General features: G+C 42.5%; 2 protein-coding genes across 2 annotated transcripts; both read right to left on the reverse strand.

Annotated features, from left to right (window-relative positions):
- Positions 1 to 3,908: 3,908 nt before the first annotated feature.
- On the reverse strand, positions 3,909 to 15,273 carry LOC141016810 (immunoglobulin lambda-1 light chain-like). The gene is made up of 6 exons (XM_073491360.1): positions 15,231 to 15,273; positions 14,827 to 15,138; positions 6,994 to 7,047; positions 4,914 to 5,216; positions 4,723 to 4,797; positions 3,909 to 4,476 (listed from the first exon to the last, which is right to left on the reverse strand). Exons 1-6 carry the CDS (start codon positions 15,271 to 15,273, stop codon positions 4,367 to 4,369), a joined length of 897 nt encoding a protein of 298 aa, XP_073347461.1. The 3' UTR covers positions 3,909 to 4,366.
- A 2,712-nt stretch (positions 15,274 to 17,985) lies between these two features.
- On the reverse strand, positions 17,986 to 25,351 carry LOC141016760 (immunoglobulin lambda-1 light chain-like). The gene is made up of 5 exons (XM_073491300.1): positions 25,309 to 25,351; positions 24,893 to 25,216; positions 20,826 to 20,873; positions 18,719 to 19,021; positions 17,986 to 18,603 (listed from the first exon to the last, which is right to left on the reverse strand). The coding sequence occupies exons 1-5, from the start codon at positions 25,349 to 25,351 to the stop codon at positions 18,455 to 18,457; spliced, it is 867 nt and encodes a 288-aa protein (XP_073347401.1). The 3' UTR covers positions 17,986 to 18,454.
- Positions 25,352 to 26,690: the final 1,339 nt, after the last annotated feature.

Below are 26,690 nucleotides of genomic sequence, written 5' to 3' on the forward strand. Positions count from 1 at the left end.
TTCTGATGTGATGAAACTATCAGCAGGACCACATCATTTGTCTCTGTCCGTCAAAACTGTCAAACAAGAACACAAATCAAAATAGAAACTATAGAAGAGCAATTCAACTCCAACTTACAAGGCAAGCAGTATAAATACACACAGTACCCACCAGCAGAGATGTACTTCAACTAATACTGCAGTACTGTCTCAAGCGAAGAGACACAGTGTTGTGATTAGTTACACTTCTATAGTTATAGTTAGTATAGTACATGTAAGAGTAATATGACACCATCTACTGTAACAGGCAGCACAATAATAATAATAATATAGTTCATAATATAGTTGCAGTAGAAATAGTATTTGAAGTATTTTTAGAAGTAGTCACAACAATAATGCCAGTAATACTCCTCATTTACTGCTGTGTGTTTTTTATCCACTAGATGTCACTGTGGGTTTGTCGTCAGTAAAATAAGAGGTCGGCGTCATCGTGTCGTCATGGCAACCTTCATCAGCATCACGTGGATGTCCCTGCACTTCCTGTGACCGACCACAGGGTGGTGGTGTTTCTCTGTGATGTTTAATGTCAGCACCAGCAGCAAACACAGAAATCCAGCATGTGATCAACTTTAGTTTGAAATGTGTCACACAGCCATGGTGGAAGAGCTGATTTATTGGTGTGACGCGTATCTAACAGCGTAAAGACACATGTAATGTCACACGTGTTGTTGGAAATGATCAAAGTGTTCAGAGTTATAACACACATAACAGAACAAACATCCCTTCAGATAATTTAAAATGTATCATAACTGTTCCTTCAGCTTCTTAAAGGAACACACTGACATTTGTCTGCTTTGGTTTGACGCTGTTATTCCATTTAAAGCAGATTTCAATCAGCAGAGACAAGTGAATGAAGCAAAGATTGTTGGAATTGGTGGTAGGGCAGGTGTGGTTATAGAAATTAATAATTAATGATAGTAATTATTAAAATTAAACTCATCAAAATGAATAATCAAATCATTAAAATGGGGCACGACCCTGGAATCAGGGACCAATAACCAAACCAAAAACAGTTTCAAAAGAAGGGTTCACTTTAAATGTAAATATTTGTAAAATATTTAGTATTGAAGGAACAGTGAAAGAAATGAATCCGAGCACTGACCATCACAAACAGCAATTACCACTATTATGGGGTGGCCTGGATGTGTCTGTATTGGAGGTTATCTGTCTGTTGAACTCCTAACCAATCTTCCTGTGAGTGGGGGGTCTCATCTTTCCCTGTCTGGACTTTTGTTTTGTCTCCTCATTTTACTGAAGTAGCGGCGACAGCCAGTGGGTTCAATAAATTATGTGAAGGGCTGCTGTGTTGCTGACACTGATGCACAGATGAGAGGCTTTACCTGGGACTTACAATCCTACCTGTTAGTGGGCTTCAGCACTTCTGGGGGAGTAATAGCCAAGTTAATAGTGTTAGTGACCTCAGAATTGAAAAACTATTGTAAACTATTTAGGGCTAAAAAAAACTTACCACTACTACACTACAGCAATCTACAAACCACAACTGAATATATTTTGCAAGTTATAAGTGCCTAATTTCTTTACGATGACCTCACACGGGGCACCATTGTTTGAATTGGTGGTAGGGTAGGTGTGATTATTAGAAATGAATAATTAATGATAGTAATTATTCAAATTAAATTAATCAAGATTAAAAATCAAATCATTAAACAGGGCACAACCCTGGAATCAGGAACCAATCACTAAACCAAAAATAGTCTTAAAAGACAGTTTCACTTTAAATGTAAATATTTGTAAAATATTTAGAATTAAAGGAACAGTGAAGGAAATGAATCCGAGCACTGACACAAACAGCAATTACCACAAAACATGCATAAAATAATCACAGAAACTGCTCTGTACAATATGATAGAATTTATTAATGTTAGCAGATTGATCAATAATCATTAATATTTCAATTGACAAAAATCTTCATTCAACTACAGTAGGTCAACTATTAAACTAAAACAATAATACAAACTCAAGCAACAAACAAGCATGCTGTGTGTGTGTGTGTGTGTGTGTGAGAGAGAGAGAGAGAGAGAGGGAGAGAGAGAGAGGGGGAGAAACAAAGAGAGAGAGCCAAGATGGTGGGCGTGAAGAGAGAGAGCCAAGATGGCTGACACGATCTCTTGGAAGATAACGTTACGGAGTGTTTAAAGCTGCACAAGGCTTGAACAAACTGTGGCGGAACACCATTGTTCTCATGTGCAATTTTGAATACACACAAGACACTGTTCCCTGTGCTCCTTTTAATTATGATAAATAATAAGATCCAATTTTACATTAGATTGCCTCGGGAGCACCACCCTTACAGAAGGGAAAAGAATTCAATTCAAACCAATTCAATAAATCAGTCTCATAAAAAAGGTATTAAACTTTCAGTTTGTAACTGATTCATACTTAACTTATCAACTACAACCAAAATAACCATGACAGCTAGTAACTGTCATAGGTTTTCTGATTGTGCCAGGTCAGAGAAGATGGTTAGTTGCTATGCTATGCTGTGTGCTATCTAGGCCCAATTCAACGTTACCAGTCTTTGAAGAAAAAGTGCTGGTGGTTCTTTGGCTGACGAGCCAGGCAGGAGAATGTTGTAATCCCAGTGTTGAAAAGTTCTGTTCTTGCTGTGCAATGTCCGATGAAAGACGGTAGTTAGAGGAAACTGGTCGCTCCTTTCCTTTGCAGGGATAGCAACTTGCTTTGTGTTCTTTGGCTTTTGGTGGTAGCTGGCAAGCTGTGCATTGCAGCTGCTGGTGCTAACTGAGCTGGAATACTAGCAGGACCTCGCGTCACTGCTGTGAGGAGAAGTTCTTTGGACCTACTGGAACTGCAGCTGGCAAGTTCAGTTTAGAGTCCATTCTGAACGACTGAACGTTCACTAGAGCTTCATCTCAGAAAATATTTACAGAAACATCAAATAAGCAAACCAGCTGCCGTTTGTTGTTATATTATGAATGAGAAGAAAAAGTACCAATAGCGATAGTACCTGATTATATTTATGGACGTGAGCTCCAGGTGGGGGGTCACTTTTGGTCTCTGGGCTCAGTTCAACTTTGTGTGGGTGGAGGGCTCATTGGAAAAAAGGCTTCCAGACAACAAAAGAAAAGACAAACCAGACCAGAGAGGGAGAGGAGTTGATGAGTGTGTACAGCAGCAGATATGAATCTGTTCTCAGTGGTTATTAGGACTCATAAAAAACTGTTGAGAGCCAACCAGCACTTCCTTCCTGCAGCAGACGGGCTGTGTGGGTTTCTGCTCTGCAGCCTTCTCACCGTCAGCTGCACTTGTTCACATGAACAACACAATGAGAGTTACAACCACGGACTTCAGTTAAAGAATAATTCCAGTAACTTCAGTTATATCAGCGCTCAGTACTCACTGTCTCAGCTTTCACCTGTCTTATTCACCTGGGAGACAAACCTGGGAGCTGAGGAGCTGAAATAAAAGGAGATCTGTTGATACTGTTTTATTGATTCTTCTCAAAGCTGCTCGCTCTGCTGTTTGTTCATGTGTGTAAACAACAGTGTCATCAGCGTAGAGTTTTACATCCACACTGACACAATTATAAAAGGGGCTCAGCACTGAACCTGGTGGCACAGCCTCACCTACTGACTTGTATATAATAGCTATATGTTTCTGTTCACTTCTCTTTCTTTAGCTTTGTTGTCCTTGTTTAGCTGTATGCTTATATTCACATCTTCCTGTACATTTGTTCTTGCTGCTGTGTGAAAGTATATTGAGAGCTACTTACAACCTGAGTCAAATGACTTGTAGGTGTCAACATACATGGCCCATGAAGTTGATTTTGTTTCTGATTGTTGCTCTGAAGCCAAACTGAAATCCATAAAAACAAGGCTGTTTCTAAAACACACTGTGATTTTTCACTTTATTGAGAATGTTACACTGAGAGAATTCAACAAAGCTGCCACACTCTGCATAATGTATTAAAAAGAAATACAAGAAGAGAAAAATACCAAAACAATCAAATATCTAGCAGACAGCTAATGATTCAGCTTCATTTTCTATTATTATACCAGTCACAATTCAAAGTGGAAATAAACTTGAGGATGAAAAAAACATTATAACACAGAATTTATACTCAGTGCAAATATATGTGTGTATATATGTATTTATATATGTAGGATGACTGTATCTAACCTGTGCATGAAAAGATACATTTTACAACCAACCACAAAACATGAAAATTGACATTTGTGACTGCTGATCAAAGTGATCAATGAGATGAACTGATGAGATCTGATGTTGAGAAAAGGCGAGCAGAAAACAGTCAGTCAGCATGTGTGCAGTTGGTGGACGGTCCCTTGTTTCAGAGGATCATCAGCAGAGAGAGTCCACAGCAGTACACCAGACTCTTCACTATCAGCACTGTGTAGAGCACACAGAGCAGCTTCACCCTGCACTGAGACTGGAAGGACACTGACAGACATACAGACACACAGACAGACAGGCAGACAGTGTTAATTTCATCAGAATATCATCACATTTTCATCAGTAGAACTTGGACTTTTCCAGACGGGACAACCATCTTTACATGAAGACAGGTTTCAGCTTCAATTTGAATGAAAGCTCAAAGGCCCTTATTAAATACAACAAGTCAGGGCCCCAACAAGCTTTTTAGTGGCCCTGAACAGGATTTGACTTTCTGCTTTATCAAGATCTTACAGTCAGCTTGCTGCAGAGCTGGCAGGTCTGCTGGCTCTCTCTCTGGAGGACAGGAGGCTGCTGGAGCTGGAACCTCTGAAACAGAAGAGGAGGCCAAAAGAAATGTCAGTCCTCTGCTCCTCTGCTCTCTTTGACAGCGTCTCCACATGAAGCTGAATCACTGCTGAACACAGTCACCAAGCCTTCATTACCTTGTTCTGTTTGGGCCTCCACTGTGCCCCCCTCGTGCTGGACGGAGCAGCGGTATTTATACGTGTAGAGAGCGTCCCCGTCAACCAGCAAGATGGCGGCGGTGCGTCCTGACTCTCTGAGCTCCAGCTGCTCTCCCTCAGCAGGGAGCCACTCCATCTGATTCTCCTTTCGTCTGTTCCAGGAGAACCGGACCAGAGGAGGAAACATGGCTGAGGCCACACACAGCAGGGAGCTGTTCCCCTCCAGGTGGGCTCTGGATGCTGCTGGGTACACGCTCACCACGGGCTTCACTACATGCTCATCTGAAGTTTGACAGCAGCAACAAGCAGCACAGACACACATTGACACAGTCAACAGCAGCTTACAGCACTGCACTGCATTCAGTGTGATCCTGGAAACTACATGGACTCTGATCACTAAACTACTCATCAATACAGCACAAAGTCCAACACATAGACTGGATTCACCTGCACATCAAACACACTCATCATGTCATGTCATCATATGTTATATGGGGACAAACAACATTATGTGTTCAGCACTTCTTTCTTTCAATGTGCACATTCATCATTATTATGACTATTACTAATAATAATATAACATCATATTTTCATACAATGGAAAATCTTCATGTGTATCATGATAAAATACATATTATAATAAAGGACATATTCACCCTCAAGTTTAGTACGCGCTGCCATTTTAATGTTTACATTATCCACCACATATTATGAATATTTTTAAAAAATGCATCTGGAATCTCATGTTTTTCATAAGTATTATATAAATATATATATATAAAAAGATGTTATTTAATATAAAAGAAGGTAAAACTTTGTTGGTTTAATTATATAAAATATGATATAATTATGAAAATGTTCTTTTGCAAAATACAAAAGCTTCTTTAAATATTACGTTAATATATATTTTACAATAAAATACATATTTACCTTCACATGAAATACTTTTTTAAAGTTTTTACAACATGTCTAACATATGACAGATTTACCACCGTGTACTTTAGTCCAGCCGCTAAAGAAAAACAAGTCAGTACATCAATAATATCATAATGGTTTTTCAGTATTTTTACATTTATACACAATTACAATGATATGTTCAAATATGAATAACAACTGCTTTGTAATATAATATGAAGAAAGGTGAGAATTTATTGATCCTTTACAGGAACTTCACATATGATTAAATTAAATCTTATAATATAATATAATATAATATAATATAGTATAATAAAATATATCTTATTGAAAACAGTATGTCGTACGCAATATTTATCATCACGCGCTGCTAATTCATTTACTTTTAAGTATTTGAAATTAGGTTTGACATTATTCTTTTTTTTGTTTAAATTATACATGAAATTATTAATGAATACATTTATTATTATATATCAATTATTTAAAAGTCAATCACCATAAAAAAATATATATTTGCATGTGCCATTGTTTATTATACTATATATATATTTAAAATATATATTTATATTATATTTTAGCCTAATGAGTATTTATTATATTTATTGTAATATCATATTCAGTGTCTGTTTGTTTCATGTATAAATATATCTCACACTAAAAGACATATGTACCATCATATAAAATACAATTGTCATGAGGTCAGTTTGACCATTTAATAAAGACTTATTAATTATCCTGTACAACTTATTTAAAGTTATATGTTTCTCAGATACATTTCCTGACATATATTAAATGATGTTTAATATCATATATGATGTTGTTTTATAAAAACAAGAGATGGTACTGAATTACTGAGAGGATCAAATAATGTATATTTGTAACATTGTCAATATCAAACTTTTTCTATATGAATCAGTTTGATCTCCTGCAGAAATAAAGAAGAACTTCAGTTGTGCAGTGAGATTTAAACATCTTTTCAGGAGTTATGAACCTTTTTATGTAACAATAGCTGCATGGCTGCAAGAATTCTCTACTAATTATGAACAAACTAACATGTAAAGCCTGAAGCAGCAGAAACTCATTAAAAACACATTTTCAACTTGTTCAATAAAACAACTGAAGGAAAATGAAGCTTTATTCTTACCTGATACAAACAGTTTAGTTCCAGAGCCAAAGATGTAGTAGTAGTCTGCAGTTCCTCCCACAGTGAAACAGCGTAATACAAAAACCTGTGTGCTGTTGAACGTGTCGGCTGAGGTGAACGAGTCCAAATGATGAAGCAGGATCATATTTCAACTCCATGATGTGTTTCTCTAATGTTCATATCAACATGACTGTCTCTTCTTTTATTGTCTTTTTAGACACACTAGCAGTGTTGCTCTGTGGATGCTGATGTCTGTCGCTCCACTACTTTAGTCCACATGGATTGGACCTGGACCAAAGGATGGATGGATGGACTGACATGACATTTTCTACAGACATTCTTGGTCCCCAGAGGATGAACTTCATTCATTGACTTTGTTGATTCTGACTTTTTATCTAGCTCCACCAGCAGTTCCACCAGTTCCTGGTCCTCAGTTGGTGGCCCAGTCGACACCTGTTCCCGCTTCCTTGTCGGTGGGTCAGCAGACTTGGTCCAGAGCCGGACCAGCGGTCTTTCCTGATACCCGTCCAGACCTCCAGCTGCCGGCCTCCTGCTCTGCCTTGCAGCAGTCCTCTGTTCCTGTTCTGCAGCAACCTGTCTGAGCTGAGCTGCAGCTGTCTCCAGTTCCTGTGCTGAATCAGTCTCCTGGGGCTGTGGTTCTGTAACCTCTTGTTTTCCTGACTCTGACAGCTCCACCAGCTCCAGTGGCAGCTCCTGCCAAACCACTCAGGGGGGCAACTGTTGTGATGATGTCTAAGGTGACTTAGGTAAATGAAGGCAGCTGATATTGTCATGTTGCAGTGAACTATTTGTACAGTTTGGATGAACATTACACAGTCATCATCAACGGATGTGTCGCCATTCATGAGTTCACCCTCAAGACACCTTTAGATGTAAAGGTAACTACATCTAAGAGCCAAATAAAGGGGCGGAAGACTGGAAGACACAAGCTTGAGAAGTGACACATGAAACGAGGGATGCACTTTGAGCACCTCAGGGAGTCTGAGCCGGGCCAGCGCAGGATTAATCATCTTAACAATGTCAAAAGGACCAATGCACCTTGGCGCCAATTTCCGAAAGTCTGTCTGGAGAGGGAGATTAGCAGCCATGAAAGGTGACATACCTGTAGCGGCACTGACGAGGGTGTTGCGTGCATACTCAACCGAGGACAGATGAGTGGCCCAGGAGACAGGATGCTGGGCGGAGGTGCAGCGCCGACTCCAAATCCTGGTTAGCCCGCTCCGTCTGCCTGCTGGACTGCGGGTGGTATCCTGAATAAAGGTGGCCCTCTGTCAGACACGGACACATGTTAACAGGAATCCAATGAAGCTTGAAGACGTGCAGGACAAGGAGGTTGGCGGTCTCCAGGGCGGATGGGAGTTTGGACAGGGGGACAAAATGCACAGCTTTAGAAAATCTGTCAATAATGGTGAGTATGAAGGTGTTACCTCCGGAGGGCAGCAGACCTGTGACGAAGTCCAGGACGATGTGGGACCAGGGTCAATGGGGCACTGGCAGTGGTCATAACAGGCCGGTGGGGGCGCTATGAGAGGCTTTTCCGCGGGCACAGATTGAGCAGGCAGAGACGAACCCCCTGGTGTCTGAGTAGATCGTTGGCCACCAAAAACGATGCCTGATGAAGGACAGGGTCCTCTGAAAACCTGGATGGCAGGCCAACTTCGAGGAATGGCCCCACTGGAGCACTTGAGACCTGGTAGAATCTGGAACAAACACATGGCCGGGGGGACAGTCACTGGGGGGAGGATGAAAGCGCTGTGCCACCAGGACTGAGTGCTCCACGTCCCACCCAGCTGCTGCCACAACACATCTGGGGGAGAGAATGGGTTCCTCAGAGGTCTCCTCCTCGGAGAGGAAGAACTGGCGAGAGAGAGCGTCAGACTTAGTGTTTCTGGACCTGGGGCGGTATGTGAGAGAGTAGTGAAAACGCCCCAGGAACAAAGCCCACCATGCCTGGTGGGAGTTCAGTCATCTGGCTGAGCGCAGGTATGCCAGATTCTTATGATTGGTCCATACCAGTGTCTCCATTCCTGAAGGGAGAGGACGATGGCTAGCAGCTCCCGGTTGCCGATGTCATAATTCCTCTTGGCCGGAGAGAGACGATGAGAGAAGAAGGCGCAGGGGTGTAGCTTCTGGTTGGCCAGCAAACGCTGGGATAACACAGCCCCAACTCCAGTGTCGGAGGCGTCCACCTCCACCTCGAACTGAAGGCTTGGGTCCGGGTGGAAGAGAACTCGGGCGGTGGAGAATAATGTCTTAAGCCGGCTAAAAGCCACGTCGGCTTTGGGTGACCGCAGATAAGGGAGCTTGGTGGAAGATGAGCTGGGTGAGAAGGGCAGCCACCCGGCTGTAATCGCGGATAAATCGTCTATAAAAATTGCCGAACCCCAGGAAGTGTTCCAGATGCTTACGGCTCTCTGGCACCGGCCAGTCGGCCCCTGCCAGCACTTTCGAGTGGTCCGCCCCCACTTGTCCATGCTCGATAATGAAACCGAGAAAATCCACTGATGTCGTATGAAAACTGCACTTCTCTGGCTTGACGTATAATCTGTTTTCCAGTAGACACTGGAGCACCAACCGGACATGTTGAATGTGCTCCTCTTGGCTCTGGGAGAAGATGAGGATGTCATCCAAGTAAACGAACACAAAACGGTCCAACATGTCACGGAGGATGTCATTGACCAGGTTCTGGAACACAGCTGGCACATTGGCCCATTGCCTGCAATTCCCATTGCAGGCAATGGGAATGACAGTGAACACTCACTCACGACTCAGGAACCGGACCAGTCAATGTGTGGATTATGGCGTTTTAACCATGGAAGCCCCAGTACCAGGGGAGATTGAGGCAAAGGGAGAATGAACAGTTGAATAGTCTCTCAGTGATTGCCTGACAGGAGCAGGGTCAGAGGGATTGTTTGTTGAGTTACCTGCGCTAAGAGTCTGCCATCCAGACAAAGACATCCTTCGGGGATGAAAGGGTGAGTGTGGGTATATGGGCCTGTGTCACAATGTCTGAGTCGATGAAACTGTCATCTGCGCCCGAATCAATGAGTACTTGCAGGGGTACAGATTGTTGAGGCCATGAGAGCATCCCCTGAAGCTGGATACGAGAGGAGGTGGTGTTGGTGGTGATAGTCCAACTCACCATTGCCCCTCCATGATGTGATGAGCCTGCTCTTTTGGCTGCCGAGGACAGTGGGAAATGACGTGGCCGGTCCTCCCACAGTAGAGGCACAGACCCTCCTGGAACCTGCGCTGACGCTCCGCTGGGGTGAGGCGCATCCGGCTAAGCTGCATCGGCCCCTCCGATGACACAGGAGGGGCCGGGGATGGGTCAAAGGATTTAGCTGACACCGGTCTTTTGGGCTGGGGGTAGCTGTGGCTATGCTAACGGCCTTCTCCTTGCGTCTCTCTCTTAGCCTATTGTCCAACCTAATAGCTAGAGAAATAAGCTCCTCAAGGGAGGCAGTCTCGTCGCGGGCCACTAACTCATCCTGAATGTTATCCGCCAGACTCGGTATAAAAATTCCCCATAAGGATGTCTCATCCCACCCACTCTCAGCCGCCACGATCCTAAAATCGACTGAAAAGTCGGCCACTGAGTTTCTGCCCTGTCTGAGTGAGAGCAGGCGATTAGACACCTCCCGGCCCTGCACCGGGAAATCAAATATCTTTAGCACTTCTGCAGAAAATAAAGGATATGACTGGAGGAATGGAGCCTGGGATCTAGACGTTGCTACTGCCCACTGAGAGGCCCTATCACGCAGCAGACTCTTAATAAAAGCTATCTTGGCTCTGTCAGTACAATATGTGTTGGGTTGCTGATCGAAAACTAGGGAGCACCGATGTAAAAACCCCTCACACCCACCTAACTCACCAGAATATCTAGCTGGGATAGGGATATATGGCTCATGCGAGGAAGCGGGGACAGCCTCAGAAGCAGAGGAGGATGCAGCAAGTGGAGGTGCGGGGCCTGTACCCGCAGTGACGAGCGACAGCTAGGAGCACACCTGGTCCATGCGGCCTCCTAGCTGCGTCACGCTGGTGGTCAAACCTCGTAGGGCATCCATCACCTCCCGGAGGGTTTGCTCATGGTGTCCTACCATGACTCCTTGGGAGGTGAGGGCATGACGCAGATGCTCGGTCTCTGCTGGGTCCATGTTGGCCAGATTGTTCTGTTATGTCGAGTTTCTGTTTGGATCCAAATGCGGAGAGAGCGGAGATGTTACGCCCCGTTGCCGGGGAAAATGATAAAGTAAAAAGGGTGAAAAACTACAAGAACACCACACGTTTGCCGCCATTCAGTGTATTCTCTTTTCAGCCACGTTTCTCTCATGCTTCTCTCTCAACACGCAAAAAAAAGGCATCAACAATCGATCGCTGTGCAGCACATCCGCCACAGAGTTGACAAAGAAAATAGAAAAATACAATTGAGTTTTTAAACATGACTTATGCAAATGCATTCTCATAAAAGGTAAGTAAAAGATTGTGAACAAAAACTGATGTGAAATAAACTATTTTATCTATTACTGTTGATACTGTCTCTGTTGTCGTTTCTGTACCTGTGAGGCAAAAGCAGTTGAACACGGAACAGATGATCAATCATCATTTTAACCTTTTTAGCTCAGAATACATGAAACAATGAATTATTCCATTTTTAATCACTATACCTAATGAATTATTATGTTACACTTTGAACAACATGAATTACATTGTTTTTAATCAAATCTTGCCATGAATTAGTTTTTAGCCATAAGCTTGGTCTTTTTATCATGCACAACTTTATAACCATGACAGAGACAGTAGTTGAGGTGTAACAGAATATATTGGAACTCGGAGGATTCTTTGAGGGGGATGTAGTGGAGTGAGGCTGGTCGGCAGGCAGGCAGGCAGGGTCGGCTGGGGGCAGCGCAGGTGGAAACTCTGGAAGCCGGGGCGAAGAGGCGCTGGAGTTTTCTGCCACGAGGGAGAACAAACAAAATCGTATGAGTCAGGGCTCACAGAGGAAAAAAACACAAGGAGGTCCGTGGGACGTAGAATATTAGATCTAAGAGATATACAAAGCTAACACTAAGGTTAGAGGCTGTTGATAATAAATACCGTAACTGGCGATCTGGCGTCGGAGTGGAGATGAGACCGGGGTTATATAGCAGGAGATGATGAATGGAATGATCTGCAGGTGTGCCTCTCCGCTGCTGCCACACCCACAGGTCCAGACACACAGGCAAACAGGAACAGGTGAGAGAAAAGACCGTGACAACAAAGGTGAAGAGACAGAAGAGGACGCTGACAGGAAATTAAGAGGGGAGACAGAGACAGTGACCGAGCGAGAGACAAAAGATAAAAGACAAAAGCGAAAAGACAGAGTCTCAGACTGGCTTTTAGTCGTCAGAGACAGCTTCACTAAATAAAAGTCTGCAGACAGACACAGAGCTGTGTTGTGTGAAGCACTTGTTCAAACTTTGAGTGTTTTGTTTGTAGTTAAAACGTAACGTTTCATTACATCTGACAAATTGTTACAGAAACCTGGAATTTGTATTCACACAGTTGTGTTGGCAAATCGCACAAAATACACATTTCTACATATTGTTGCTATAACGCAGGTTACAGATGATGATCTTCTGGACCTTTGCTTGAAGAAGTTTTCTCTGACTCTCTCTGGACCATTTTTCCTCTGAATCCTGCCATTCTGTCAGTTTGACAGGATTCTGAATGCTCTCTGTTCAAACTCGGGTCGCTCAGTTATTCTAGAAGCAGTTTTGTTACATTTATAGAAAATCTGTGAACATCCCGACAGCAATCAATAAATCAAACGCTCTGACAAATAACAGAAAATAAATCCAGTATCTGTGGCTGCTGCAGGCCTCTAATAAGCCCGTCCAATGGTTCTGTTTGACCCGTATGAAATGATTGGACAGGCTACCTGTCTGTCTACATACGTACCTGTCCGTCTGCTAGCACTCTGACCTTTGCACTCTGCATCACTGCGTATGACCGGAGTCTTCCACAGGGCGAGGTGATGTTTGCTAAAGCTGTTAGCGAGCTAGTGGCACAAGAATGGCAGAGAAAGTGCAGCCAAAGTTCCCAATGCTAACATGCTAGCTGGACAGCGGTGAATACTAACAACAGCCATGTTTGTTGTTCACGTTCATGATGATAATGTCAGCTGGTCTCTTATGTGAGTGAGACATGAGGTGGTTGGGTACGGTTAGCGATGACGATGTGCTGCGTTCACTGTCCACAGCCTCTGAGCCTGCTCTTCAGCAGCTTGATAACTCAGGAACACAAAGCACACAGCCCCTGAGCCACAGAGGGATGAGCAGCAGCGGCAGTGACAGACTGTCGTTCAGCCGCTAAACAAGTAGCACAAAGCACACGCACAGACCCCCTGAGCCAATAACAGAGCTGCTGCGGCAGCAACGCACTCCTGTAGCGGCTAACGTTAGCATAAAGCACACACCTGAGAAGGTGTGGCTCTTACCGACCCCGACTTTAATACATATCGTTCAAACTACCATTGACTTGTACATGTTTGTCTGTCTGGCCTCTCCGGACACAAAGAGTACAGAAGTGGATTGAGTCTCTGTGTCAATCTGTCAAACGAGGCGATGCTGATCAAATCTAAACACAGATTCTGTTCCTGCATCGACTGTTTCTCACCTCAAATGTTTTCACAAACACATTTTAGTACCAGATCCTTTGTTACCAGCCTGACACCATTTGGTTTCCTGTTTCAGAACGGACGAGCCAAAACCAAGCCCCGCCCACCTCGCAGTGATTTTATTGGTCCAGTGCAGCGCAGTGCATTCTGGGAGTTGTAGGTTTTCTACCTCTTCAACAAGAGCAGTGAAACACTTCTTAAACATGTGACCTTTGTGGCCATGTTTGTTTGTTTGTGTGTTTGTTTGTTTGTGTGTTTGTTTGTTTGTTTGTTTGTGTGTTTGTTGTCGGCCCTTGATGACACAAAGTCATTTCAGCCTCTGTTCATATAAAATCTTGATTTGTGCAGCTTTAAATGTTACAAGGTGTTTCATTCTTTAAAGTTTCAGTCAGTTGATTAAAAATCAAGTCATTAACTTTCCAGTTGCTGAAGTGTCGGTCTGGAGACACTTTTGTCCTGATGGTGGCGCTAGAGGAAAGGTCAGGAGGTCACCATAAATGTTAGGGTTCATCCTCTGGGAAGCAGAAACAGGAAACTGATGGAAATGTGTCCAACAAGACGAGCGTCCTAATAAGCCGCTGCTAGAAGGACAAAGTCCTGAGCTGACGTGTGTCCAAGATTTGTCTTTTAAAATGTAATAAAGTGAAATGATGTGGTGAAATCTGCTGAAAGTGTTAAACAACAAGTGCTGCTGGAAGTGTTTTCATTCAGAGACATTAGTGTTGTGAGGGACGGATGGACTTTATTCAGCAGCAGGACGTTGGGCTGTAAACATTTGATTATGTTTGAGATCATTTTATTGAAATATTCTGAAGTATGTTTGTTGTTTTACTGATTCATCTGGATTATGTTTGAGTTTGTCATTGAATTATTTTCCTCTTTATTTTATCATTGTGTTTGTGTTTGTGTCCTTTTTCCTCACTGTGTGAAACAACAATAAACCTGCTGGAATATCTGATCAACATATAAATAAATATAATATGAAATAAATCCCTCAGTTCAGTGTGTTTGTGACTGTGGCTGAGATGGAGGTGAAATATGTGAACCTGGGCTGTGGTTTACTGCTCTCTTCCTGTCACAAACACTGTTTGACGTCTGTTCATCTGTTGGTTTTTGTTCAGGCTGCTCGCATCATTTCTCACTGTGGGCGACACTCACACAGGAGCAGCAGTAGGTGGCTGAATGAAGGAGTTTAACGTTCTGGATCTTCAACTCACAGCTGTTCTGATTATTCACTACTGAGAAATCATTTTGCTGAGGATGATTGTACGTGCGAGCTATGGTACAATCACTCATCTTAATAACTAGAATCACTGTGAATGTTTCTGTGTCTTTCTTCTGGTACCACCATACAATAGAACCGAGACACTGGTCAGTTCCTCGACAGCTGAAGGAGACGTCTCCATCAACTCTCCTGGTCAATGTTAAATCATCCTGAATCAGCTGTGCTGCCATGGCAACCAGCGCTGTAGAGAAGCAGACAGATAGATGAAGGTCAGTGTGACAGTGTTTGTTCCAGGTGGACTTTGTTGGCTCCTGATTGGCTGGAAACACTCACCTGAACACAGACAGCACAGAGCAGCAGCTGGGAGGAAAAGCATTTTGTGCAGTGGTGTTTCCTCTGGTGAACCTGGGGAGAAGTGGCGCTCTGACGCAGCTGAGGCAAACGAGGACGAGCTGCGAGATCAGACGAGGGCCACGTGGTTTCTAACAGGTCCTCAGAGCTCCCATCAGCCCCTGCGGAGCACAGATAAGGCCGCCGCTGCCGATCGACGGCTCGGCTGAAGCTGCTGTGTGATAGAAATAGAAACAAACATTGATGTGAGCACAAACACATTCAGGTTGGTGGTGAATTTAGTAGCACAGACTGTTATCTGTTGTTGAACAGCTGTGATGAAAAGACTAAAGTACAAATCCACAAAACTCCTCCACTGTGATTTGAAGCCTTAAACGTCCCCTTACATTTCTGTCATTTCACTCAATCATTTCATTTCTATGACACATCAAACCTTTTCCACACACAGTGTCACATCTTTATTGTGTCTCCTGTTGTTCAGTCTCTTCATTAAAGCTACATGATGTTTCACTGAGTGAAAGATTCAAAGCCAAGACTCCATCAAATGGAACATTTCAACATGTCTGCTGCATCATTTTACACACATTTCCCCAAAATCCAGCCTGACACATTTGGTATTTGTGTAAAGTTTGGGATCTCCAGCAGAACGTCAGATAAAGTTCAGAGGGTTAGTTTGTAAAGACGAAGCCAGCGGAGGCTTCAGAATAGTTGAAGTCCAGCTGTGCTCCTCATATGTGAAGCAGTGGTTCTGGTGTTGTTCCCTGGAAGGAGCACCAGAACCACTGGAAGGAGTCGATCACATGCTGGATTTCTGTGTTTGCTGCTGGTGCTGACATTAAACATCACAGAGAAACACCACCACCCTGTGGTCGCTCACAGGAGGTGCAGGGACATCCACGTGATGCTGATGACGGTCGCCATGACGACACGATGATGCTCCGACCTCTTATTTTACTGACGACAAACCCACAGTGACATCTAGTGGATAAAAAACACACAGCAGTAAATGAGGAGTATTACTGACATTATTGTTGTTCCTATTATACGCTGGTAAACACATTTGACCTGATAACAAATAAAGACAAACATTTATTTCAGTATAAAATATATTTATTGTCTCAGAAAGTAAATTGTGTGTGTGTGTGTGTCAACCCAATCTTCTAAATATTTAAATATCATATTTATTCATGAACATATAAAAACATAGAAACAGAAATTAAGTGAGACACATGAAAACACTGTCACATGGTGTTGCTATAGTATTAACTTGAACCATCTCAGAACATTCAGGATGAGTCAGTGAGTTTTGTTCTCAAGTTGAACAGTGGAGTTGATTTTAGTCTTCAGTCTCATTTCTTTTAGTTTCCTGTCTGTGTTTGTTAGGTTGACCTCTCTCAGTTTGCTCGACTGTAACAAACAGGAAAACTGACTCATAAAATGCATCAGTAATAAGTGACTGTAAATAATGACATCACAGCACAACTTCTGTGTTTAAAGCCTTTATTTGACAGTTGTTTGTGCTGTGAAAATGCTGACAGGAACAGACTAAAGCTCCTGATTTAGTTCCTGAGTCTAGCTCCTGGAGCTCCTCACTTCTTGGACTATTTGATCAAAAAGCTCTTTGAGTTGCTGAACATGAACAAGAATGTGTTTGCATGAACGAGCTCCTCCAACCAGATAGTGTAACAGACACATCCTCACCAGACATGAACCACTGAGGCGTCAGATCAGAAAACACTCAGATGTGTTGTTTTGGAGGCCGCTGACAAAGAAGCCTTTTGTCAGTTTTCTATGAGGACTTGTTGGCTCTCATCAGCACCAAGTGTGAACTGTAAAGTGAAGCTTTGATGGCTAAAATCACCATAAATAAAGTCCATGGACGTGAGCTCCAGGTGGGGGGTCACTGTTGGTCTCTGGGCTCAGTTCAACTTTGTGTTGGTGGAGGGCTCAGTGGAAAAAAGGCTTCCAGACAACAAGAGAAAAGACAAACCAGACCAGAGAGGGAGAGGAGTTGATGAGTGTGTACAGCAGCAGATGTGAATCTGTTCTCAGTGGTTATTAGGACTCATAAAAAACTGTTGAGAGCCAACCAGCACTTACTTCCTGCAGCAGACGGGCTGTGTGGGTTTCTGCTCTGCAGCCTTCTCACCGTCAGCTGCACTTGTTCACATGAACAACACAATGACAGTTACAACCACGGACTCCAGTTAAAGAATATTTCCAGGAACTTCAGTTTGATTTCAGCGCTCAGTACTCACTGTCTCAGCTTTCACCTGTCTTAGTCACCTGGGAGACAAACCTGGGATCTGAGAAGCTGAAATAACAGGAGATCTGTTGATACTGTTTTATTGATTCTTCTCAAAGCAGCTCGGTCTGCTGTTTGTTCATGTGTGTAAACAACAGTGTCATCAGCGTAGAGTTTTACATCCACACTGACACAATTATAAAAGGGGCTCAGCACTGAACCTGGTGGCACAGCCTCACCTACTGACTTGTATATAATAGCTATATGTTTCTGTTTGCCTCTCTTTCTTTAGCTTTGTTGTCCTTGTTTAGCTGTATGCTTATATTCACATCTTCCTGTACATTTGTTCTTGCTGCTGTGTGAAAGTATATTGAGAGCTACTTACAACCAGAGTCAAATGACTTGTAGGTGTCAACATACATGGCCCATGAAGTTGATTCTGTTTCTGACTGTTGCTCTGAAGCCAAACTGAAATCCATAAAAACAAGGCTGTTTCTTAAACACACACTGTGATCTTTCACTTTATTGAGAATGTTACACTGAGAGAATTTGACAAAGCTGCCACACTCTGCATAATGTATTAAAAAGAAAGATAAGAAGAGAAAAATACTAAAACAATCAAATATCCAGCAGACAGCTAATGATTCAGCTTCATTTTCTATTATTATACAAGTCACAATTCAAAGTGGAAATAAACTAGAGGATGAAAATAACACTATACCACAGAATTTATACTCAGTCACTGCAAATATATGTGTATATATGTATTTATATATGTAGGATGACTGTATCTAACCTGTGCATAAAAAGACACATTTTACAACCAACCACAAAACATGAAAATTGACATTTGTGACTGCTGATCAAAGTGATCAATGAGATGAACTGATGAGATCTGATGTTGAGAAAAGGCAGAAAACAGTCAGTCAGCATGTGTGCAGTTGGTGGACGGTCCCTTGTTTCAGAGGATCATCAGCAGAGAGAGTCCACAGCAGTACACCAGACTCTTCACTATCAGCACTGTGTAGAGCACACAGAGAAGCCTGACCTGGTACTGAGACGGCCCAGATGCTACTTGTGGAGGTGTTGGATCTGGACGAGCTTGAACCTCTGAAACAGAAAAGAGTCCAAAAGAAATGTCAGTCCTCTGCTCCTCAGCTCTCTTTGACAGCGTCTCCACATGAAGCTGAATCACTGCTGAACACAGTCACCAAGCCTTCATTACCTTGTTCTGTTTGGGCCTCCACTGTGCCCCCCTCGTGCTGGACGGAGCAGCGGTATTTATACGTGTAGAAAGAGTCCTGATCAACCAGCAAGATGGCGGCGGTGCGTCCCGACTCTCTGAGCTCCAGCTGCTCTCCCTCAGCAGGGAGCCACTTCTCCTCATTCTCCTTTCGTCTGTTCCAGGAGAACCGGACCAGAGGAGGAAACATGGCTGAGGCCACACACAGCAGGGAGCTGTTCCCCTCCAGGTGGGCTCTGGATGCTGCTGGGTACACGCTCACCACGGGCTTCACTACCTGCTCATCTGAAGTTTGACAGCAGCAACAAGCAGCACAGACACACATTGACACAGTCAACAGCAGCTTACAGCACTGCACTGCATTCAGTGTGATCCTGGAAACTACATGGACTCTGATCACTAAACTACTCATCAATACAGCACAAAGTCCAACACATAGACTGGATTCACCTGCACATCAAACACACTCATCATGTCATGTCATCATATGTTATATGGGGACAAACAACATTATGTGTTCAGCACTTCTTTCTTTCAATGTGCACATTCATCATTATTATGACTATTACTAATAATAATATAACATCATATTTTCATACAATGGAAAATCTTCATGTGTATCATGATGAAAGACATATTATAATAAAGGACATATTAACCTCAAGTTTAGTACGCGCTGCCATTTTAATGTTTACATTATCCACCACATATTATGAATATTTTTTTAAAATCCGTCTTGAATTTCATGTTTTTCATAAATATTTACACTTAACACACAATTACAAATACATGTTTTCATATGACTAATTTGAAAAAAGATGTAATTTAATATAAAAGAAGGTAAAACTTTGTTGGTTTAATGAAAAAAAATATGATATAATTATTAAAATGTTCTTTTGTAAAATACAAAAGTTTCTTTAAATATTAAGTTAATATATATTTACAATAAAATACATATTTACCTTCACATAAAATACTTTTTAAAGTTATTACAACATGTCTAACATATGACAGATTTACCACCATGTACTTTAGTCCAGCCGCTAAAGAAAAACAAGTCAGTACATCAATAATATCATAATGTTTTTTTCAGTATTTTTACATTTATACACAATTACAATGATATGTTCAGATATGTCAAATATGAATAACAACTGCTTTGTAATATAATATGAAGAAAGGTGAGAATTTATTGATCCTTTACAGGAACTTCACATATGATTAAATTAAATGTGATAATATAATATAATATAATATAATATAATATGTCTCATTGAAAACAGTATGTCGTACACAATATTTACGATCACGTGCTGCTAATACATTTACTTTTAAGTATTTGAAATGAGGTTTGACATTATTCTTTTTTTTGTTTAAATTATACACGAAATTATTAATTAATATATTTATTATTATATATCAATTATTTAAAAGTCAATCACCATGAAAAATATGTATTTTCATGTGCCATTGTTTATCATAATATATAATGTTTAAAATATATATTTATTTAATATTTTAGTATAATAAGTATATATTATAATTATTGTAATATCATATTCAGTGTCTGTTTGTCTCCATGTATAAATAGAGCTCACACTAAAAGACATATGTACCATCATATAAAATACAATTGTCATGAGGTCAGTTTGACCATTTAATAAAGACTTATTAATTATCCTATACAACATATTTAAAGTTATATGTTTTTCAGATACATTTCCTGACATATATTAAATGATGTTTAATATCATATATGATGTTGTTTTATAAAAACAAGAGATGGTGCTGAATTACTGAGAGGATCAAATACTGTATATTTGTAACATTGTCAATATCAAACTTTTTCTATATGAATCAGTTTGATCTCCTGCAGAAATAAAGAAGAACTTCAGTTGTGCAGTGAGATTTAAACATCTTTTCAGGAGTTATGAACCTTTTTATGTAACAATAGCTGCATGGCTGCAAGAATTCTCTACTAATTATGAACAAACTAACATGTAAAGCCTGAAGCAGCAGAAACTCATTAAAAACACATTTTCAACTTGTTCAATAAAACAACTGAAGGAAAATGAAGCTTTATTCTTACCTGATACAAACAGTTTAGTTCCAGAGCCAAAGATGAAAACCAAGTATCCTCCCACAGTGAAACAGCGTAATACAAAAACCTGTGTGCTGTTGAACGTGTCGGCTGAGGTGAACGAGTCCAAATGATGAAGCAGGATCATATTTCAGCTCCATGATGTGTTTCTCTAATGTTCATATCAACATGACTGTCTCTTCTTTTATTGTCTTTTTAGACACACTAGCAGTGTTGCTCTATGGATGCTGATGTCTGTCGCTCCACTACTTTAGTCCACATGGATTGGACCTGGACCAAAGGATGGATGGATGGACTGACATGACATTTTCTACAGACATTCTTGGTCCCCAGAGGATGAACTTCATTCACTGACTTTGTTGACTCTGACTTTTTATCTCGCTCCACCAGCAGGTCCACCAGTTCCTGGTCCTCAGTTGGTGGCCCAGTCATCACATGTTCCCGCTTCCTTGTCGGCGGGTCAGCAGACTCGCTCCAGAGCCGGACCAGCGGTCTTTCCTGATGCCCGTCCAGACCTCCAGCTGCCTCCTGCTCTGCCTTGCAGCAGTCCTCTGTTCCTGTTCTGCAGCAACCTGTCTGAGCTGAGCTGCAGCTGTCTCCAGTTCCTGTGCTGAATCAGTCTCCTGTGGCTGTGGTTCTGTAACCTCTTGTTTTCCTGACTCTGACAGCTCCACCAGCTCCAGTGGCAGCTCCTGCCAAACCTCTCAGGGGGGCAACTGTTGTGATGATGTCTGAGGTGACTTAGGTAAATGAAGGCAGCTGATATTGTCATGTTGCAGTGAACTATTTGTACAGTTTGGATGAACATTACACAGTGATCATCAACAGATGGGTCACATTCATGAGTTCACCCTCAAGACACCTTTAGATGTAAAGGTAACTACATCTTAGAGCCAAATAAAGGACAGTGGCACTGGGCCTGATAATGTGCAATTAATACAACTATTTACAGTTCAACTGTTGAGGAGATATAAATGCAGTGTTGGGAATGTTCAATTTAAATTCAATTGACTCACTTTACTGTTTTCAGAGTTTTTGTTTTTGTTTGTACTTGAATGTATTTTTCCATTGAAAGCTGACTTTGCACTACTCTGTCAGGTTCTGGAGCCAGGAGCCACTGTGGTGTTCAGCAGCACAGACAAGAGTTGTTATTGTGAGCCAATAAAGTTCTATCAGGTCAGAACCACAATCCAGAACCTGCTTTGATAGCACACATCAGAAACATGCCTGTGATTTGTAACAGAGTGAATGGTGTCTCTGTCTCAGCCACTCCGCCCTCCTATCACTTGTCTCTGCATTATGTAACTGTGGTGAGCGGGGAGCATCACAGTGTGTAACTCTTTACAGCAGCACATCACACACAGCACCATATCAGTGACTTTAGTCCAACTGGATCATATTTTATGGAGAAAATGTTTTGTGGTTTTCCCTCTGATGTCCTCCGGCTGCTCTGCCTCCACCTGATGCTAACGTTAGCTACGACTTAGCTCTGCTAGCTGACTCTGCTCGGAGCACCGCCGGGGAGTGTTGGTGTTTACACCGCTGTCACAGCAGCTTCAGACCGCCAGGAGGAGGAGGGCTTTAGGTCCGGGGCCGGAACGGGCAACAGAACCGGGCTCAGCAGCCTCCATGGACATCATGACAAAGGTGAAGAGACAGAAGAGGACGCTGACAGGAAATTAAGAGCAGAGACAGAGACAGTGACCGAGCGAGAGACAAAAGACAGAAGACAGAGTCTCAGACTGGCTTTTAGTCGTCAGAGACAGCTTCACTAAATAAAACGTTTCATTACATCTGACAAATTGTTACAGAAACCTGGAATTTGTATTTACACAGTTGTGTTGGCAAATTGCACAAAATACACATATTGTTGCTATAACGCAGGTTACAGATGATGATCTTCTGGACCTTTGCTTGAAGAAGTTTTCTCTGACTCTCTCTGGACCATTTTTCCTCTGAATCCTGCCATTCTGTCAGTTTGACAGGATTCTGAATGCTCTCTGTTCAAACTCGGGTCGCTCAGTTATTCTAGAAGCAGTTTTTGTTACATTTATAGAAAATATGTGAACATCCCGACAGCAATCAATAAATCAAACACTCTGACAAATAACAGACAATAAATCCAGTATCTGTGGCTGCTGCAGGCTCTAATAAGCCCGTCCAATGGTTCTGTTTGACCCGTATGAAATGATTGGACAGGCTACCTGTCTGTCTACATACGTACCTGTCTGTCTGCTCGCACTCTGACCTTTGCACTCTGCATCACTGCGTATGACCGGAGTCTTCCACAGGGTGAGGTGATGTTTGCTAAAGCTGTTAGCGAGCTAGTGGCACAAGAATGGCAGAGAAAGTGCAGCCAAAGTTCCCGATGCTAACATGCTAGCTGGACAGCGGTGAGTACTAACAACAGCCATGTTTGTTGTTCACGTTCATGACGATAATGTCAGCTGTTCTCTTCTGTGAGTGAGACATGAGGTGGTTGGGTTAGCGATGACGATGTGCTGCGTTCACTGTCCACAGCCTCTGAGCCTGCTCTTCAGCAGCTTGATAACTCAGGAACACAAAGCACACAGCCCCTGAGCCACAGAGCGATGAGCAGCAGCGGCAGTGACAGACTGTCGTTCAGCCGCTAAACAAGTAGCACAAAGCACACGCACAGACCCCCTGAGCCAATAACAGAGCTGCTGCGGCAGCAACGCACTCCTGTAGCGGCTAACGTTAGCATAAAGCACACACCTGAGAAAGTGTGGCTCTTACCGACCCCAACTTTAATACATATTGTTCAAACTACCATTGACTTGTACATGTTTGTCCGTCTGGCCTCTCCGGACACAAAGAGTACAGAAGTGGATTGAGTCTCTGTGTCAATCTGTCAAACGAGGCGATGCTGATCAAATCTAAACACAGATTCTGTTCCTGCATCGACTGTTTCTCACCTCAAATGTTTTCACAAACACATTTTAGCACCAGATCCTTTGTTACCAGCCTGACACCATTTTGTTTCCTGTTTCAGAACGGACAAGCCAAAACCAAGCCCCGCCCACCTCGCAGTGGCTTTATTGGTCCAGTGCAGCGCAGTGCATTCTGGGAGTTTGTAGGTTTTCTACCTCTTCAACAAGAGCAGTGAAACACTTCTTAAACATGTGACCTTTGTCGCCGTGTTTGTTTGTTTGTTTGTTTGTTTGTTTGTTGTCGGCCCTTGATGACACAAAGTCATTTCAGCCTCTGTTCATATAAAATCTTGACTTGTGCAGCTTTAAATGTTACAAAGTGTTTCATTCTTTAAAGTTTCAGTCAGTTGATTCAAAATCAAGTCATTAACTTTCCAGATGCTGAAGTGTCGGTCTGGAGACACTTTTGTCCTGATGGTGGCGCTAGAGGAAAGGTCAGGAGGTCACCATAAATGTTGGGGTTCATCCTCTGGGAAGCAGAAACATCCACAGGACACTGATGGAAATGTGTCCAACAAGACGAGCGTCCTAATAAGCCGCTGCTAGAAGGACAAAGTCCTGAGCTGATGTGTGTCCAAGATTTGTCTTTTAAAATGTAATAAAGTGAAATGATGTGGTGAAATCTGCTGAAAGGTGTTAAACAACAAGTGCTGCTGGAAGTGTTTTCATTCAGAGACATTAGTGTTGTGAGGGACGGATGGACTTTATTCGGCAGCAGGACGTTGGGCTGTAAACATTTGATTATGTTTGAGATCATTTTATTGAAATATTCTGAAGTATGTTTGTTGTTTTACTGATTCATCTGGATTATGTTTGAGTTTGTCATTGAATTATTTTCCTCTTTATTTTATCATTGTGTTTGTGTTTGTGTCCTTTTTCCTCACTGTGTGAAACAACAATAAACCTGCTGGAATATCTGATCAAAATATAAATAAATATAATATGAAATAAATCCCTCAGTTCAGTGTGTTTGTGACTGTGGCTGAGATGGAGGTGAAATATGTGAACCTGGGCTGTGGTTTACTGCTCTCTTCCTGTCACAAACACTGTTTGACGTCTGTTCATCTGTTGGTTTTTGTTCAGGCTGCTCGCATCATTTCTCACTGTGGGCGTCATACTTCCAACAGGAGCAGTAGTAGGTGGCTGAATGAAGGAGTTTAACTGTCTGGATCTTCAACTCACAGCTGTTCTGATTATTCACAACTGAGAAATCATTTTTCTGAGGATGATCGTACCTGTGCTCTATGTTACAACTGTTCTTGTTATGATACAGAATCCTTGTGAATGTTTCTGTGTCTTTCTTCTGGTACCAGTATACATAAGAACTGTCACACTGGTCAGTTCGACAGCTGAACGAGACTTTATCACCAACTCTCCTGGTCAATGTTAAATCGTCCTGAGTCAGCTGTGCTGCCATGGCAACCAGCGCTGTAGAGAAGCAGACAGATAGATGAAGGTCAGTGTGACAGTGTTTGTTCCAGGTGGACTTTGTTGGCTCCTGATTGGCTGGAAACACTCACCTGAACACAGACAGCACAGAGCAGCAGCTGGGAGGAAAAGCATTTTGTGCAGTGGTGTTTCCTCTGGTGAACCTGGGGAGAAGTGGCGCTCTGACGCAGCTGAGGCCAAACGAGGACGAGCTGCGAGATCAGACGAGGGCCACGTGGTTTCTAACAGGTCCTCAGAGCTCCCATCAGCCCCTGCGGCGCACAGATAAGGCCGCCGCTGCCGATCGACGGCTCGGCCGAAGCTGCTGTGTAATAGAAATAGAAACACACATTGATGTGAGCACAAACACATTCAGGTTGGTGGTGAATTTAGTAGCACAGACTGTTATCTGTTGTTGAACAGCTGTGATGAAAAGACTAAAGTACAAATCCACAAAACTCCTCCACTGTGATTTGAAGCCTTAAACGTCCCCTTACATTTCTGTCATTTCACTCAATCATTTCATTTCTATGACACATCAAACCTTTTCCACACACAGCGTCACATCTTTATTGTGTCTCCTGTTGTTCAGAGTGAAAGATTCAAAGCCAAGACTCCATCAAATGGAACATTTCAACATGTCTGCTGCATCATTTTACACACATTTCCCCAAAATCCAGCCTGACACATTTGGTATTTGTGTAAACTTTGGGATCTCCAGCAGAACGTCAGATAAAGTTCAGAGGGTTAGTTTGTAAAGACGAAGCCAGCGGAGGCTTCAGAAGAGTTGAAGTCCAGCTGTGCTCCTCATATGTGAAGCAGTGGTTCTGGTGCTGTTCCCTGGAAGGAGCACCAGAACCACTGGAAGGAGTTGATCACATGCTGGATTTCTGTGTTTGCTGCTGGTGCTGACATTAAACATCACAGAGAAACACCACCACCCTGTGGTCGCTCACAGGAGGTGCAGGGACATCCACGTGATGCTGATGACGGTCGCCATGACGACACGATGATGCTCTGACCTCTTATTTTACTGACGACAAACCCACAGTGACATCTAGTGGATAAAAAACACACAGCAGTAAATGAGGAGTATTACTGGCATTATTGTTCCTATTATACGCTGGTAAACACATTTGACCTAATAACAAATAAAGAAAACATTTATTTCAGTATAAAATATATTTATTGTCTCAGAAAGTAAATTCACATTTTCATATTTGTGTGTGTCAAACCATTCTTCATTCAAACTGAATATTTGATCTAAATATCATGAAGGTGAGTGTCATTAAGTGTTCAAGTGTCTCTATATCTGAGAGGTACCCTGACCTCCCGACCTCTGGATGGCACCTGAACAGCCCTGTGTGGGGATGACTGGGGTGGTGAACACACCACAGGTGGATCTTTCAGTCTCTGGACATAAGCAGGGTCTCTGTGGCTGGGTCTAGCCACCGAAGGAGGGCTGCTGGGCAGC

This window comes from Pagrus major, chromosome 21 (assembly GCF_040436345.1).
Source record: "Pagrus major chromosome 21, Pma_NU_1.0".
In the NCBI taxonomy this organism is placed as follows: domain Eukaryota; kingdom Metazoa; phylum Chordata; class Actinopteri; order Spariformes; family Sparidae; genus Pagrus; species Pagrus major.

Coding starts and splice junctions, on each gene's coding strand:
- LOC141016810 (XM_073491360.1), bottom strand. CDS start 15,273: ATGCTTTTCCTCCCAGCTGCTGCTCTGTGCTGTCTGTGTTCAG. Junction 7,048..14,826: donor CTACTGCTGCTCCTGTGTGA/GTGTCGCCCACA, acceptor TCACTGTGGGAG/GAACTGCAGACTACTACTAC. Junction 4,798..4,913: donor GGAGGCCCAAACAGAACAAG/GTAATGAAGGCT, acceptor CTTCTGTTTCAG/AGGTTCCAGCTCCAGCAGCC.
- LOC141016760 (XM_073491300.1), bottom strand. CDS start 25,351: ATGCTTTTCCTCCCAGCTGCTGCTCTGTGCTGTCTGTGTTCAG. Junction 20,874..24,892: donor TTGGAAGTATGACGCCCACA/GTGAGAAATGAT, acceptor TCACTGTGGGAG/GATACTTGGTTTTCATCTTT. Junction 18,604..18,718: donor GGAGGCCCAAACAGAACAAG/GTAATGAAGGCT, acceptor TTTCTGTTTCAG/AGGTTCAAGCTCGTCCAGAT.